General features: G+C 39.3%; 1 protein-coding gene across 1 annotated transcript; it reads left to right on the top strand.

Moving 5' to 3' along the window:
- The first annotated feature begins 9,264 nt into the window (after positions 1-9,264).
- LOC139978494 (uncharacterized) lies at positions 9,265-14,469 on the top strand. The gene is made up of 4 exons (XM_071988779.1): positions 9,265-9,346; positions 11,931-12,098; positions 13,118-13,330; positions 14,205-14,469. The coding sequence occupies exons 2-4, from the start codon at positions 11,978-11,980 to the stop codon at positions 14,213-14,215; spliced, it is 345 nt and encodes a 114-aa protein (XP_071844880.1). The 5' UTR covers positions 9,265-9,346; positions 11,931-11,977; the 3' UTR covers positions 14,216-14,469.
- The last annotated feature ends 462 nt before the right edge of the window (positions 14,470-14,931 follow it).

The raw sequence follows: 14,931 nt of genomic DNA, 5'->3' as shown, positions 1-14,931 counted from the left end.
AGATGCAATCCACATTTCTTGGTAACAGTTCGTACCATGTGTGTGATCCGTGCATTAAGAGGGTATGCACCCCCCCCCCCCCCCCTTGAGACACCTTCATCTTACAAGTTCCTGGTCGTCACCTTACACTTCCTCGAAAGAGGTCGAACACTTTCAAAACAAAATAAAAATTCTCCAGAGTGATAAAATCTTTTAACTCGGGGGGTAGATTTGACTTCGTGTCGGAAAATATTTCTAGTCTAAGGTCAATGTGTCGTTTTGTTTTATTTTCATGTTAAAGGAGTAGTCACAAGTAAGAAACTTGCATTTTTTTCCGTCTCTGACCATTATTCAGTTATAGTCGCGCTCATTTAAACATGTAGAAGGGCTATTCAGACAGACAGAATAAAACTGAATAATTATACCATTTATAGGAGTATGCGGCCGGTGGGTGGGGGGGGGGGAGGTATAGTGGGCGGAAGGGATAGTGTTGTTGAGCGCACCAGGCTGTGATGTTTAGCAAGATACTGCCTTAAGGATTGTTGGACAATATTGCTCAATCTTCGAATCCTACAACGTTCACTTCCAGGTTAATTGGTACTCCATTATACTTGCAAATCAACGTAATCCCTGATGAGAATGTCTCACTCCCTTAGCCCTTTTATTAGCCACATCGACATATACGGTACAGTTAATCAATTTGTGAGCTATCAAATAGCATTCTCAACGCTATGGAGCAGTAAAGTTTTGCGTTAAATGTTCACCTGACTACAATGTTGCAACTTAATTGCAACCTGTCCCGGGGCTAATTGCCAAAAGTTGGAGCATACTGGATTGGTTTTAGTTAAGTGAAAATTTATCTCCATCTCCCTTACTCCCACTGTCCCGGTCCCTCCCCATATATCCATATGGAATATCTATACTCCATGCACTTCAGTGGACTTAACCTACCCATATGCCCCTCCCCTCCCTCTCCCCCTTCTCACTGGCAAATTAAAATCAGACGCTTAAATTTCAAACTGATTTTGTTTTGAATGAGACTTACACTTTCTAATTACGAGCCACTTGCATACAGGGTTACAACAATAGGTAGAAAAGGGCGATGTATTGTTTTACCTATGAAAGCATTTTCCGTTTTTTTTTTAATATTCCGTTGAAAATTGAAGATATAGGAACTAAAATGGGTAGACACCTCCTTTAACGTTATGTCATTCTCAGATTTCATCGAGATTGAAAGGTAGTATATATTTTGAATTCCACGCGAACTTGATCTCCAATAAATTAATCTACAACGAAGTTGAAAATTTTTGGGACTTTCCAGAAAAAAAGCAAGTTTCATGCATGTGCTCAGAATTCATCATGCCCAGCGGCATCGCTGGTTATAGTCGGCTGGGTTAGCAACCGAGTTTCTACGACGATGTCGTGTAACTCTTCTCGAGAACAACAGAAATGGTTGCCAAATGGTATACGTTTGCATCTGCCAGAAATTATGTTGAAAGGAAAGTGAAGAAGTTGTTGAAGAAGTTAAAAGGGAAGAGTTTGGGGAGGGGGGGGGGGGGTTGGCGAGTCACAAATGTTGACTGATGTCATTCCTGAGCAGGTCCTAAATAAGTGGAGGGGTCTAACGGGGGGTTTCCCTCCCCTTAGGAATTTTTTATTGGTATGGGGATGCAAGCAAAATGGTGCTTTTGTATAGTACATGTTACACTATTGCCAGTGTATATGATTCTGCGTGTATGTTTTTGTGATATGTTAGTCATGTAGTTGGAAGGAAGTCTGAAAACTTTGGGGGAGAGGCATGACCGGTCGCCGCCTATAGTATTGTACAAGACCCTGGCATTCTGCTGTTACTTTGCGTGTTACAGTTAATGTGAGTGCGCCCTCGCATTCTCCCACATCCTATTTCGAAATTTGATATGGTACATGTACAAACCAAACATGAGATCTGTCCAAGTTTTCTCTTCTTGCAATGTCATGTTCATAAGGATTTCGCAATTTGACCTGTTGACTTCAAATGACCTTGGACCCCCAATAAAGCAATAATAGGCTCCTTAAATTTGATATAGTTCATCTACAAACAACTAGTTCGTTTAAGGTTAATTCCCCTGACAAGCAGCTTTGTGGAGGGCGCCCTCAGTTAGTGTAATAATTCGACAATATTTAGAACGAACGTCTTGATCAAGACTAGGCGCTGTCCAGAACTGAGTGACCCGGAAGAACGGGAGGCGGGTGAGAGATGATGGTCATATCCCACTTTAAAGCGAGAAGTTAATTGACAAGACAAACAATATCAGAGTGTGGGAGTAACATGTGATTCTACACATACGTATACAACTATACATGGGATCAACAGGATAGTCCATGGGATGAAAAATCGGAATTAATGCAGCTGTTTATATAGTCGAATACTTTAGAATACACTTGACGTGGCTTCGTAATGATCATATGGACGGTATAACCTTACAGGCGCGTAGCCAAGGGGGGGGGCGAAGGGGGCAGCCCCCCCCCCCTGAGCATATTTAAAAAAAAATTAATGTTTCTATGATATCGCTTGTATTTTCAAAAGAAAAAATGCTAAGATGCAACTTACAAGGCATGGGAAGTGCCATTTCCAGCGATCTGGGAGGCATTTTGGCTGGTATTACCTGAGAATTCCTGTCAATGACAGATTAACGTCGTCAACCACGAACTGGTCTACTGATCTACTCTGAACCCCAGTCGAACCCCTCACATCAAGACTGTAAGGCTACAGGCGCGTAGCCAGGAATTTGCCAAGGGGGGGGGGGGCGAAACTGTAGATTCGGCATTGCAAACTATCTAAGCGTAGAGCCCCGAGTTGGCGCGAAGCGTACAAGAACATTTTGGCTGAAAATGCCTCCCAGATCGCTGGAAATGGCACTTCCCAGGCCTTGTAAGTTGCATCTTAGCATTTTCTATTTTGAAATTACTAGCAATATCATGAAGAAAATTTGCTCGGGGGGGGGGGCGCTCGCCCCCTTCCCAAAATGCGTCATATTCCCTGACGACTCGGTCGAGTTCAAGACCAGCCACAGTTGGTTCCATAGCCCAAATGTACAATTGTTTAAGGTGTCCATACACACACACGCTTATGATAGACCATATAGATACATTAGTGAGAGAGGAAAAATGGAAACGTCAAAAATGGAGTTGTCGTTGTAAGGGGTAGGGTGAGGCGCACGTCCCCTCCGTAATCCTCGATCTGTAACTGGCTACCCTGTGTATATAATAGGATCAGCGCTTTAATTATGACTGTTCCTCTTTCTCTTTCCGAGGTCTTGGCGTTTATCTTCTACTTTCTCCTTTTCTCCTTTTTCTCTCTTTCTTCTTTTTCTTTCCCTTCCTTGCTCTCCTTCCTCCTTTTCTTTTTCCCCCCGTTTTTCTTCTCTTTTTTCTCCTCTTTCTTCTCTCCTCTTTTCCTTACCCGGGGGGCGCGCCCCCAACGCCCCCCCCCCTTGGATACGCGCCTGGTAATGTAAATAAAATCTTATATAGGGCACTATACGCGCGATGCATCTGTGCGCTTTCCAAACAATCTAGAAAATACAATGCCAAAACAGGTTTGACTTTGCTTAGCCATTCGACTATTGACGCCTTTATATTATTATGCAGTTAGGCTATTTCCATAGAGTTAAAAACGAGTTCCTATTATGCTCAATGGCTGTTTCCCATGACTTTAACGGTCTTCTGTATACACGGGCGGCGATTTATTTCAAATATTGGGGGGGGGGGGAATTGGCTTGGGTGCCGGCGGGTAGCATCTTTCATCCCCAAAATTGTTCGCACGCTTCATGGTATTTTGTATATATACATATATACTGGTTGCTACAGCCCTATATTTTCCTTTTTCATCGGCAAACCAAATTTCATTACGGATGCGGTCCGTCTAGCTAATTCATTTCGAAAAGTCAAAACAACTTTTGGTGAAAGTCTGTGATGACTTTTGGTGATATTTAGAAACAAATTACGGAAGCGTAGAAGGGACATGGTGATGAAAGAGAAACAAACTCGTCAAAATGACAAAATTCAGAAAAATGACGTTTTGTCGAGTTTTACAACTCGTCAAAACGACAAAATTATTAAATTTGCCGAGATGCAACAAATCGTCAAAATGCCAAAATTCTGAAAATTGAAGTTATGTCGAGAAACAATAACTCATCAATATGACAAAAATCTGAAAATTGACGTTTTGCCGAGATACAATAACTCATCAAAATAACAAAAATCTGAAAATTGACGTTTTGCTGAGATACAACAAGTCGTTAAAATGACAAAGTTCCGAAAATTGACGTTTTGCCGGGATACAACAAGTCGTCAAAATGACAAAAATCTGAAAATTGACGTTTTGTTGAGATACGACAATTCGTCAAAATGACAAAATTCTGAAAATTGACGTTTTGCCGAGATACAACAACTCGTCAAAATGACAAAATTTTAAAAATTGACGTTTTGCAGAGATATAACAAGTCGTCAAAATGACAAAAATCTGAAAATTGACGTTTTGAGTTGTTGTATCTCGGCAAAACGTCAATTTTCGGAATTTTGTCATTTTGACAACTTGTTGTATCTCGGCAAAACGTCAATTTTCAGAATTTTGTCATTTTGACAACTTGTTGTATCTCGGCAAAACGTCAATTTTCAGAATTTTGTCATTTTGACGAATTGTCGTATCTCAACAAAACGTCAATTTTCAGAATTTTGTCATTTTGACGAATTGTCGTATCTCACCAAAACGTCAATTTTCAGAATTTTGTCATTTTGACGACTTGTTGTATCTCGGCAAAACGTCAATTTTCGGAATTTTGTCATTTTGACGACTTGTTGTATCTCGGCAAAACGTCAATTTTCGGAATTTTGTCATTTTGACGACTTGTTGTATCTCGGCAAAACGTCAATTTTCGGAATTTTGTCATTGTGACGACTTGTTGTATCTCGGCAAATTTAATAATTTTGTCGTTTTGACCAGTTGTTAAACTCGGCAAAACGTCATTTTTCTGAATTTTGTCATTTTGACGAGTTCGTTACTCTTTCATCACCATGTCCCTTCTACGCTTCCGTAACAAATTGTGACACGGTTAGACAGGTGCGTAGCGAGGAATTTGCCAAGGAAGGGGCCAAGCGTGTATGGCGGGCCATCAGTCTCAAATCATGGGAGATCGACTTATACCGATTTAAATCGACATATACCAGTTTCCTTCGACTTATACCAGTTTCCTTCGACTTATACCAGTTTCATTCTACATATCATCGATTTAAATCGACATATACTAGTTTATTTCGACATATCATCGATTTAAATCGACATATACCAGTTTCCTTCGACATATACCAGTTTCCCTCGACTTATACCAGTTTCATTCTACATATCATCGATTTAAATCGACATATACCAGTTTACTTCGACATATCATCGATTTAAATCGACATATACCAGTTTACTTCGACATATCATCGATTTAAATCGACATATACCAGTTTCATTCTACATATCATCGATTTATTTTACTTATCATCGATTTAAATCGATGATAAGTAAAATAAATCGATGATATGTCGAAGTAAACTGGTATATGTCGATTTAAATCGTTGATATGTCGAAGTAAACTGGTATATGTCGATTTAAATCGATGATATGTAGAATGAAACTGGTATAAGTCGAAGGAAACTGGTATAAGTCGAAGGAAACTGGTATATGCCGATTTAAATCGTAATAAGTCGATCTCCCATGATTTGAGACTGATGGCCCGCCATAAGCGTGTAGGTAAACCACCTAAGCGTAGCGCCACCATGAGTTGGCGCGAAGAGTATAAGAAAATTTAGGCCGAAAATTGCTCCCACATTCCTGGAAGTGGCACTTCCCAGGCCTTGTTAGTTGCATATCACGCTCTAATGGAAAAGTTTCTTGAGATCACAAAATCAACCTGCAATTGGTCGTAATATGACCTCTTTTTACCAATTACTGTAGTTTGCAACGCCTGCCACATATTTTTTCTTAGTATTAGGGTCTTTGTGTGAACGCTGTATGGTGAACTACACTGTAGGCATGAACAAATCCACACATGTGTGTTTATACAAAGGGCCTAATGGTGTTATGAAGCTATGCAGGTTGATTTACGACCTTGTCAGATCGATGACGGTGTACTATTGCTAGGCCTGTGCGTTGCCGATTATTATTCCGCACTTGTCCATATGCGGACTGTGCGGGACCGTAGCTATTTTTTTTACGCGATAAACATGGTTTATCGGCGATAAACATGGTTTATCGGCGATAAACCATGTTTCTCGATAGATAAACATGGTTTATCGGCGAAAAGCCTTGTTATCGCTCGAAAAACCATGTTTATCGCTTGAAAAACATGGATTATCGCAGATAAACATAGATTGTCACAGATAAACCATGTTTATCTATCGAGAAACATGGTTTATCGCCGATAAACAATGTTTATCGCCGATAAACCATGTTTATCAGTGATAATCCATGTTTCTCAAGCGATAAACATGGATTCTCGCCGATAAACCGTGTTTATCAACCGAAAATCCATGTTTATCTATCGAGAAACATGGTTTATCGATCGAAAAACATGGTTTATCGATCGATAAATGATTTTTCGACCGATAATCCATGTTTTTCGATTTATTGAGCAATTGGCTTGCCATAGACATCTGTGACGCTAAAGTTTTCCTCCTGTCAGTATTTGGAGGAACGCAGCGCGGTAACCAACTCATTGCAGAAACTTGTTATTCTGATGAGCACTGGACTAAATCGTATTCTAGCCGAATTCACACAACAAAAAGAAAAGAAATGGATTCCTTTCCCATTTCTAGATATTTCAAGAAGGTCACTAGTCCTATATGTTGGTCTAAGAAAGGAATCCCATAAAAGTTGAATCATCTGAATAGAACCTCAAGTAGTTTGCTAAGCCAAGCAGACCCGTTGGCAGCATTCAATTTACAGACCACTAGTATTGAATAATGGTGTTTGTTAAACATTTAACCTCGTTGAAGATAATTGCTTTGGGCCGCTAGTCATCGATAGACAAATATCTTTCCCAGTATTTATCTGTATACATAAAAGATGAGTGTCTTCAAATCCTTTATATATATATTTTTAAATTAGAATATTGAAGAAAATTTTCAATATACAAGTGATCAACCAATTAAGGATGTCCAGGCTTGCTTGTATGAATCCCCCATCGACCTATACACCTATTGGCCTAAGTTGTCAAAACCTTGCGAACGTTATTCCCTGAATTTTGTCGATGGTCCAAATATATTATCTGATATAACATTAAAGGAGAGCTGTGGCGTCGCCATTTGTTTGGAAGTGCGTGAATGTGTCGGGGAGAGGGTTGGGGTGGGGGAAGGAGGGAACCTATGATGCACAATGCCGGTTCCGGTTAATCCACAGGCCCCACTGCGAAGTCATCTCGGGTGGGATCCAGGGGCCCTTTGAAGCTTTCTGGGTTTTGACTTTACCAGAACTAAAAGCATCTTCAAATCAGCAGAACTTTGGAGATAAACGGAAATATATATTAAATTTGTTTTAATGCATAATTATGGTGAGTAGAAGTCAACGAACTGTTAATCTGCATGCGTTTTTTATTGTGGAGGGGGCGAGTTGGGAGGAGGGGATATTATCAATTTCATTAGGGGAACGAGGGGCACGGTACATATTTGTGCATGGACACGCCACTAATAGCTTCTTCATTTCCTACCTAGGCGGAGTGTATAGCCTAGTGGTTAACGCCGGCGTCTCCCAGTCATGAGATCCCCGGTTCGATTCCCCGCCGACAGCAATGTGTGTCGTCTGGCAAGGGTGTTGTTCAATATAACAACTTCCTGACATGGACGTTAAATGGATGTGTGCCGAGAGATTGGCTTCGGTCAGCTTGCGAGTCTACAAGCCTCCATGGCTTCTTTCGCGAGTTCCTGCTTGCGGGAAGATCACATATACATACATACAGACATACCTAATCAATGTTCAGGGAGCCCAAGCTCCACAGAGTCCGTGAACACTTCCAGGTACTAGACATACAAACTTTCTAATTTGAGGTTCGCCTGCAAACATGAATATTGACGTACTGGGAGGGACAAGCATAGGTTGTCTTAGAGTCTCGCATGGTGTTAATTCGGCCTCTGTTATTCTATAAAATGACAAATAATGGTCACGTTCTTAATGGTTTCCATGCCTATATGCAAAGTATTATAGGTCTAATTTTTGTTGTCGCTATGTATATAGTAGATTTCAACCCATTGTTCATAACTCAACAGATATGAAAACTTACAGACTATAGCCTTTGTAAAATCTTCTCTCAGTATTGTGACATTTGGTAATATACCAACAGTATAATCATATATGTTTGGTAGAGATGTTTTGATGGTAAGAAAGTGTCACCGGGAAAAACAACCACCCACCTTTAATGGTTCGTTGCTTTCAGCTATTCACACTGCTCTCTTGCTTATATCACAATTGCTTCTTTCCTGATTTGGGCCGAAGGCTTTCTAAAGAAGAAAGGTCCATCTTTCAAATGGTAAATACCTGATAAAACATTCAGAATAAGAATAGGTAAATACTGTAAGATAGGTCCATGTTGTTGTTGCAGAGGAGTTGTTTTACAACAATAGGTCATTTACTTGCGTGTAAATGAGTCGTAATTTCACCCTATAGTATACTATGTATACTCTTTTCTCGTCGACTATTTTCTTTGGTTGTCAAAAGAAGTGCGTGGGTTAGTGTGGGCAGACTTATACTTTACTAGCACTAATAAGCATTTATCTGTTTATAGGACCGCGTTCTAAACACAAAGTTGTCAACAACCGCATAATTTCGGCTATGACCCTGGGGAGGGGTAAGGGAGGTAGGAGAGGTTAAGGGATAGGGTGAAGTTTTGAAGAACTGCGAAAGAACGGTTTATGTTTCCTTTTTGTTTTAGATCCATTCTATACTATAGTATGACGTAGCCACCGTATTGTGTGGACGTTCTATAAATATAATGTTAGTTCCGGCTTGTAATTTTTAATGTTATTTTTAAGATATTGCAGAAATCCTTTCCACTTTGAAAGGAGAGTCCAGGTGAAAAAGACACTTTTGAGTGATGAAAAAAGGAAAATATTCTAATCCCTAGTGAAAGTTGCATATATAGATATACTATACTTTTTCGATATAACTTATATGCTAATGGTATCTGATGGCATCCGTAGGTAATTATTCCTCCTCCACAATACGGTTCAGTGATTCAAGTGAAAAAGTTGTCTTTCTTTTGTATCCATTTGAGAAAAGCCCTCCCAAGATGACTTTACACCAGTTGACAGTCATTTAATCTTGGAGAAGAAATCATCGCGGCTAGTCGTGAGTATTTTATCTTGCATCCATATACTTGTGAATTTATTGGTAAAACTTAATTTATTAATTTGATTTTTTAATGATTCAGAGCATGCATGATTGGTCAACTATACGGTACTAAGCATACAGATGCCTTGAAACTTGATTATATTAATATGTAACTTGACTGAATGATCAGCTAATGTATATATTTTTGTATAATTTGTTTGTATAATTTGTCTGTAAACGATTATAATATTCCATAACTTGAATAGTCAAGCGTCTCTTCCAACTATGACAGAAAAGTAAACAAAATTAAAATGTCGAAATTACTTTTGGATATGATTAACTATATATTATGTGCAAAAATGTCAGGAATCGCGTCTCGTAGAATCGAAGGTATTAATTAGTTACTATAATAGTTAAAGGATAGTCGAGGTGAAATTTAACCTTACAGTAATGAAAGAGAAACACATTCTAAGTATTCTGGGGAAATTTTCACTCTGAGTTCCATACATACTGGTTTCATGATAGCAACATTTGAAGTGGATACGTTTTGTAACAAAAAGTGAACTTGCAGCAAACAGGCGTGACGTCATAGACGCGCACTAACAAAATTAATTTGTCTTATAATTTATTTCAAAAATTACATCAGATTTCCTTACTATGAAATGGAAAATGAGTAATTGGGGTATTACTATAAATGCACCACTCTCATATGGTAAAGTTGGAAACCCTACCCAAACATTAACGTGACAAAAAAAATATCAGTTTTTGCCGTCAGTATGCAGGTATGACGTCATCCCGTAAATAGGTGTAATTAATAAAAGTTTAGTTATTACAATTTCAACCATCGGTATTTTGAAAAAGACACCGTGTGTAAAGGAATTGTAAGCAAAGTTGACCAGAATGCTTAGCATTATGTTCCTCTGTCATCAGTACAAACTAAATTTTCACCTGCCACTGCTCGTTAAACGTTCAGTTGGGCATTACGTCTTATATGTTGATCTGCAGTTGCAAGATTAGTCACTCCCAACAATTCGTTAATTTTGGTACACTTCCTTCTGTAAGGCGAAAACCATAACGCAAGGATTGATTTGATTGTTTTGATTTGATGAGTTTAATTAAACCAGCATGAGGAGTAATGGTACCGTAGTTAGCCTGACAGAAATAAATAGTACATAACGTTCTCAAACACTATATAGTCTACGGTTTGGTGGATAATGGACTGACGTTATATAAAATTTGAGTCAAAATGATTAAAATCATTTCTTAGAGATGATTTAGTTTACAGAAGGAGAGAATTATAAGCTGTATTTCGTTTCAAGCCCGAGATGTTTTTTAATACAAAAGACCATAATCGCGCATGCGTACTGATAGGCTATACATGTACCACCTTGCATGAAATAGCACGAGCGCGAACTAAAAAAATGTCTCTGTGTTCCGATATTTCCATGGTGATCATTTCTTCAGGTGTATACGTTATAGCCCCTTCAAGTAAGGTAGGGGACAATAACAGTGACACGAAGTTAGCAGGCCAAACCCGCCAGGAAACTTCCTCATGTTTATCAACTCAATAGGTCTGGATTATTTCCAGCACGGCACCCATACAATTACGCACAGATCACGTGTCAGTATTGTTTTGCCTGGCAGACAGGGGTGGAGAAAGAGGCCTGAAACTTTAGGCTGAGGCACAAAACTTCCAGAGGCAGTGGATAGTGTGATTTTGTTTTTATTTGGTGCAAAAAAACACTAAATAACCTCACGAATTCCGGAAATATTTAATATTCTCTACATTGAACGTATCACAAACTCTTTAACGATTACCAGACTGACAAAATGGCATGTCTGTCAATTTAACTATTGACCTGGGTAACCTTTTATTACCAAAGAGGGAATTTTTGTTTTCTACTTATGAAAGGGCCAACTTTTCTCGCTCCTTTTTTCACGAAAGAGGTAGTTAGTATACTTGACTTCTGCTCCCAGTCCGGCGTCACCGCTGAGGGTAACACTCTCTCTAGATGCTTTATTACATTCGAACAATTTGTTAAGGGAACATACAGAGCAAAAGAAACATAACTATCTTTATACGTTTAAATTTAGTTTAGAATGATGATCAAAATCAATGTACAGTGGTGACGAGAGCCTGGTCTGGCCACGGCGAAAGATATGTCACAGGGTCGCTTTCTTGATGTCTTTATTTTTCTTCAAACATAATACTAATATAAGAGTAAATTATTATTTGATCCCATTTTGCCCGAGCCGCGAATATTTTTTTCCCAAACTGAACTGACACTGAAAATATTTCCTTTCTTTCGTTCATATAGGCCTACACCTACCAAAAGTTTTGGAAAGTTGCTAATGTGAATATCTTGAATATTTTCGTGTTGATCATACTGATATCGACAGAGTATGGAGGGATTCCTGTTGAATACTAAAGCATATCACGTGCTCGCTGAGGGCCAATCAGAATCGAGGGAATAGTTTCAGTGTCAGTTCAGTTTGGGAAAAAAATATTCGCGCCCGGGCCCCCTTATTGTGTGTAACATATATACATATATTTACCAATATTAGAAGTAGGACATAACTTCTCTTTTTGCCACACCATCAGGTCACAAGTTTCATTGAGCAGTGTCATATTGTCAGCAATATACCAAAATGTACAAAGCGATTCTTGTCGTGATCCTTGCATCAATCTTAGCAACCTCCTTCTCTGAAGAACACTTCCTTGAGGATGACGAGGAAATGACTCGATCCCTCGACGATTGGCTTCAAGAAGGTAAGATCAATATAAACAACTAAGCGGCATTTATTTGGAGCGAAGGAGAGTCCTACATATACAGCTATAATGTAATAAGAAAACATGTTTACTAGTAGAGTAACAGTGCTTGTTCAACGCATGCGCGACAAATGTTTTGACCTCAATATGGAAAAAAAAAGTGGCAACACTGTGTATAACATCTGCTGGACTCTATACAGTGCAGTCATGGATTCAACTATCGGTGAAGCAATTAATGACTCGAGTGTATTTGTTAAATGTGTTCTTCGAACGGTACGCTCTGCTACAGAAACTTCAACTGACAGTAGAGAAACACAGTCAAACGTAATGATGACAGGCTGAACGGTGATTGCGTAAAATAATTAGATTGATGTACGAAGTTATGAACGGAAAGGTCAATCCATCTGTCCGAGCATGCGGCCAATTAATGTTTTGGTTTCGCCCGGGACACCTATAATTTTGCTTGTTCTCTCTTCTTTTTTTTTTCACTCGCTCGATTTCTGTGAATGGGCCAAACTTTTGGCCAAGCAGTACACCATCGTGATTGTATGAACAGTTAGTTCACAGTATGTACCGCGGCAACAACAGATTTGTTTAAACCGCCGAGATTGAATGCATATTTGAGGCTGTAAAAAGTGCTTTTTACGCGACCCGTCATACGCGATACAAAAACGTCACGGCCAAACGGCAATACCAAACCATCCCATTCTTACAAACGAAACTCAGGTCAAGCGAGCCAAAAAGTACATACGCCCACCGATCTGCAGAGACAAAACGCCCAACCACCCACTGAAACATTAAAAAAACTACAAAAGGACGACCAGCACGCAGCGAAACAAAACACCCTTCCCCAGCACACCACCGTCCAAAGAAGGCAGCCCCAGATAAACGGCGAAAATCGCCTTCAACCTGAAGGCGAGGCTGTAAAAAGTTTACCCCTGTTCTTGTCCAAAGCTAATCAGTCAATGCATCCAATAGCGCATCAGCGCAAATTACAATACCTTTTTTTACACCAACAGATCGTCGTGAAGTTGTCGATTCGTTCCTACAACGTCTTTACCAATCACGACAAGTCGATGACATATACGAACGTGCACAAATGGCGTTCAAAAGCTGTGATGAACTCAATCTCATGACAGATAACTGTAGTGGCAACGGACAATGTATCAAACTGAGCAAGGGTTGGTTCCGTTGTAAATGCCAGCGTAAATACTACGGGCCCAAATGTAGCAGTAAGTCAGACTCATTGTTATCAACCAAAATATAGTGTTTGATATGTTTGTATGTTTCACATAGATGGGGCCTACTGATATTTCAGAAATATCCACCACGAAATGCTAATGTCGGACATTGAAACATTAATACTGACATTGAAACATTATCTCGTATATTGATATACCAGTATATTCTCAAATTGTGAAACGTATGGCACCGCCTATGAAAACCAATATTCAAGCGTTTCTTTCTCAGGTTGATATAAATAAATGTTGATATTTTCTATTGACATGCTGATATTGAGAGTTGTCACTAGTTGTCACCTAGTCTATTCGAGATAGCCCAGTACTGACATTGAAACATTAATTACTGATTTCAAATATTTGTCTGTTAATGTAGCATTGTAGCATGCTGGTCAGTATTTTCTTTGAAGTACTTCTAACATTGTGTAACAAATGGTGTTCCGTTTTGGGGTGGAGAGGGGGAAGGTGGAGGGAGAAAGGGGAGGGAGAGGGGGAGGGGAGGGGTAGGGATAAGCATATTCAGCATTGCCAATTGAAGAAGTCTTTGATATATAGCTGACGTTTGTCTCCTCAGGTATAGGCCTGCCATCGTAATGGCATTAGAGCTAATCCAGTGGGGTGCGAGGAGGTGTTAGGGGAGGTCCTGAGGTGTATGTAACACAAAATCATCAATTGTTGGTTTTAGATAAATGGGCATATCGAAAATATGGATTAACGTCATGACTGCCAGTTATGTATAGGTTTGCATGATACCTAAGGTAATATACATGAGAGGAATTAAGTATAACAAAACAATTCGAATGTTTGAACTAAATGATACAAAGTGTCTGTATATGTTTTTTTCTCTCTCTCTCTTTTTCTTTAACAGGAAAATTGTAACAACGACGATCAAACACACGTTCAAAGCTTCGTGAGGTCATGATCCTGATTTTACTCATACAGGAAGGGACGTGAAATGCATTTTTAAAATTGCAGGACCAAAGAGGGTAGAGAGGGGGAAGGGGAGGGGGTAGGTCGCTTAAAGTAGCATTAAAATTATTAATGGAAATTGATCACAGGACAGGTGATGGAAAAAAAGTTATGTCTCGCTAAAAGCTAAAAACTGTTTAATACAACTGGCAGTTTGATTCGTGTGATGATATTTGTTGCAGTTCTTTTCCGTTATTCATAATGAACATCAATTATGTCTCCGTAATTTCTCAAGATTTACAACCCATCATGTGAGTTGTCTCATCTCACCTTGGCCAGTATCCAAGCTGTGACACGGGTTGCCGTCTCCCTGTGTAGGCCATTGTGTCCACCCAACCTAGAACCCCTCTCTTCCCCAGACCCACCCATCCCCACGATGATTTTCCAAAAGTGACAATTAAAGTTGTGCTGCCCATGTTTATTTACTTCGCGTTGATGGTCCTGTTTGCACAAACTGTATAGTACATATATTATATGGTACATAGTACAAACTATATATATATATATAGTAAATAGTACATAGTGTATAGTAAATAGTACAAGTTCGCATAGTTCGCATGGGCCTAGTTACGCCACTGGTTCTAGTTACATACATTTGGAATGTCAATAGAGTGAAAAGACACTAA

This window comes from Apostichopus japonicus, chromosome 2, assembly GCF_037975245.1.
Source record: "Apostichopus japonicus isolate 1M-3 chromosome 2, ASM3797524v1, whole genome shotgun sequence".
In the NCBI taxonomy this organism is placed as follows: Eukaryota; Metazoa; Echinodermata; class Holothuroidea; order Aspidochirotida; family Stichopodidae; genus Apostichopus; species Apostichopus japonicus.
The sequence above is the reverse complement of the archived record's forward strand: the minus strand, read 5'-3'. Positions and strand labels throughout refer to the sequence as shown.

Coding starts and splice junctions, on each gene's coding strand:
- LOC139978494 (XM_071988779.1), top strand. CDS start 11,978: ATGTACAAAGCGATTCTTGTCGTGATCCTTGCATCAATCTTAGCAACC. Junction 12,099..13,117: donor CGACGATTGGCTTCAAGAAG/GTAAGATCAATA, acceptor TTACACCAACAG/ATCGTCGTGAAGTTGTCGAT.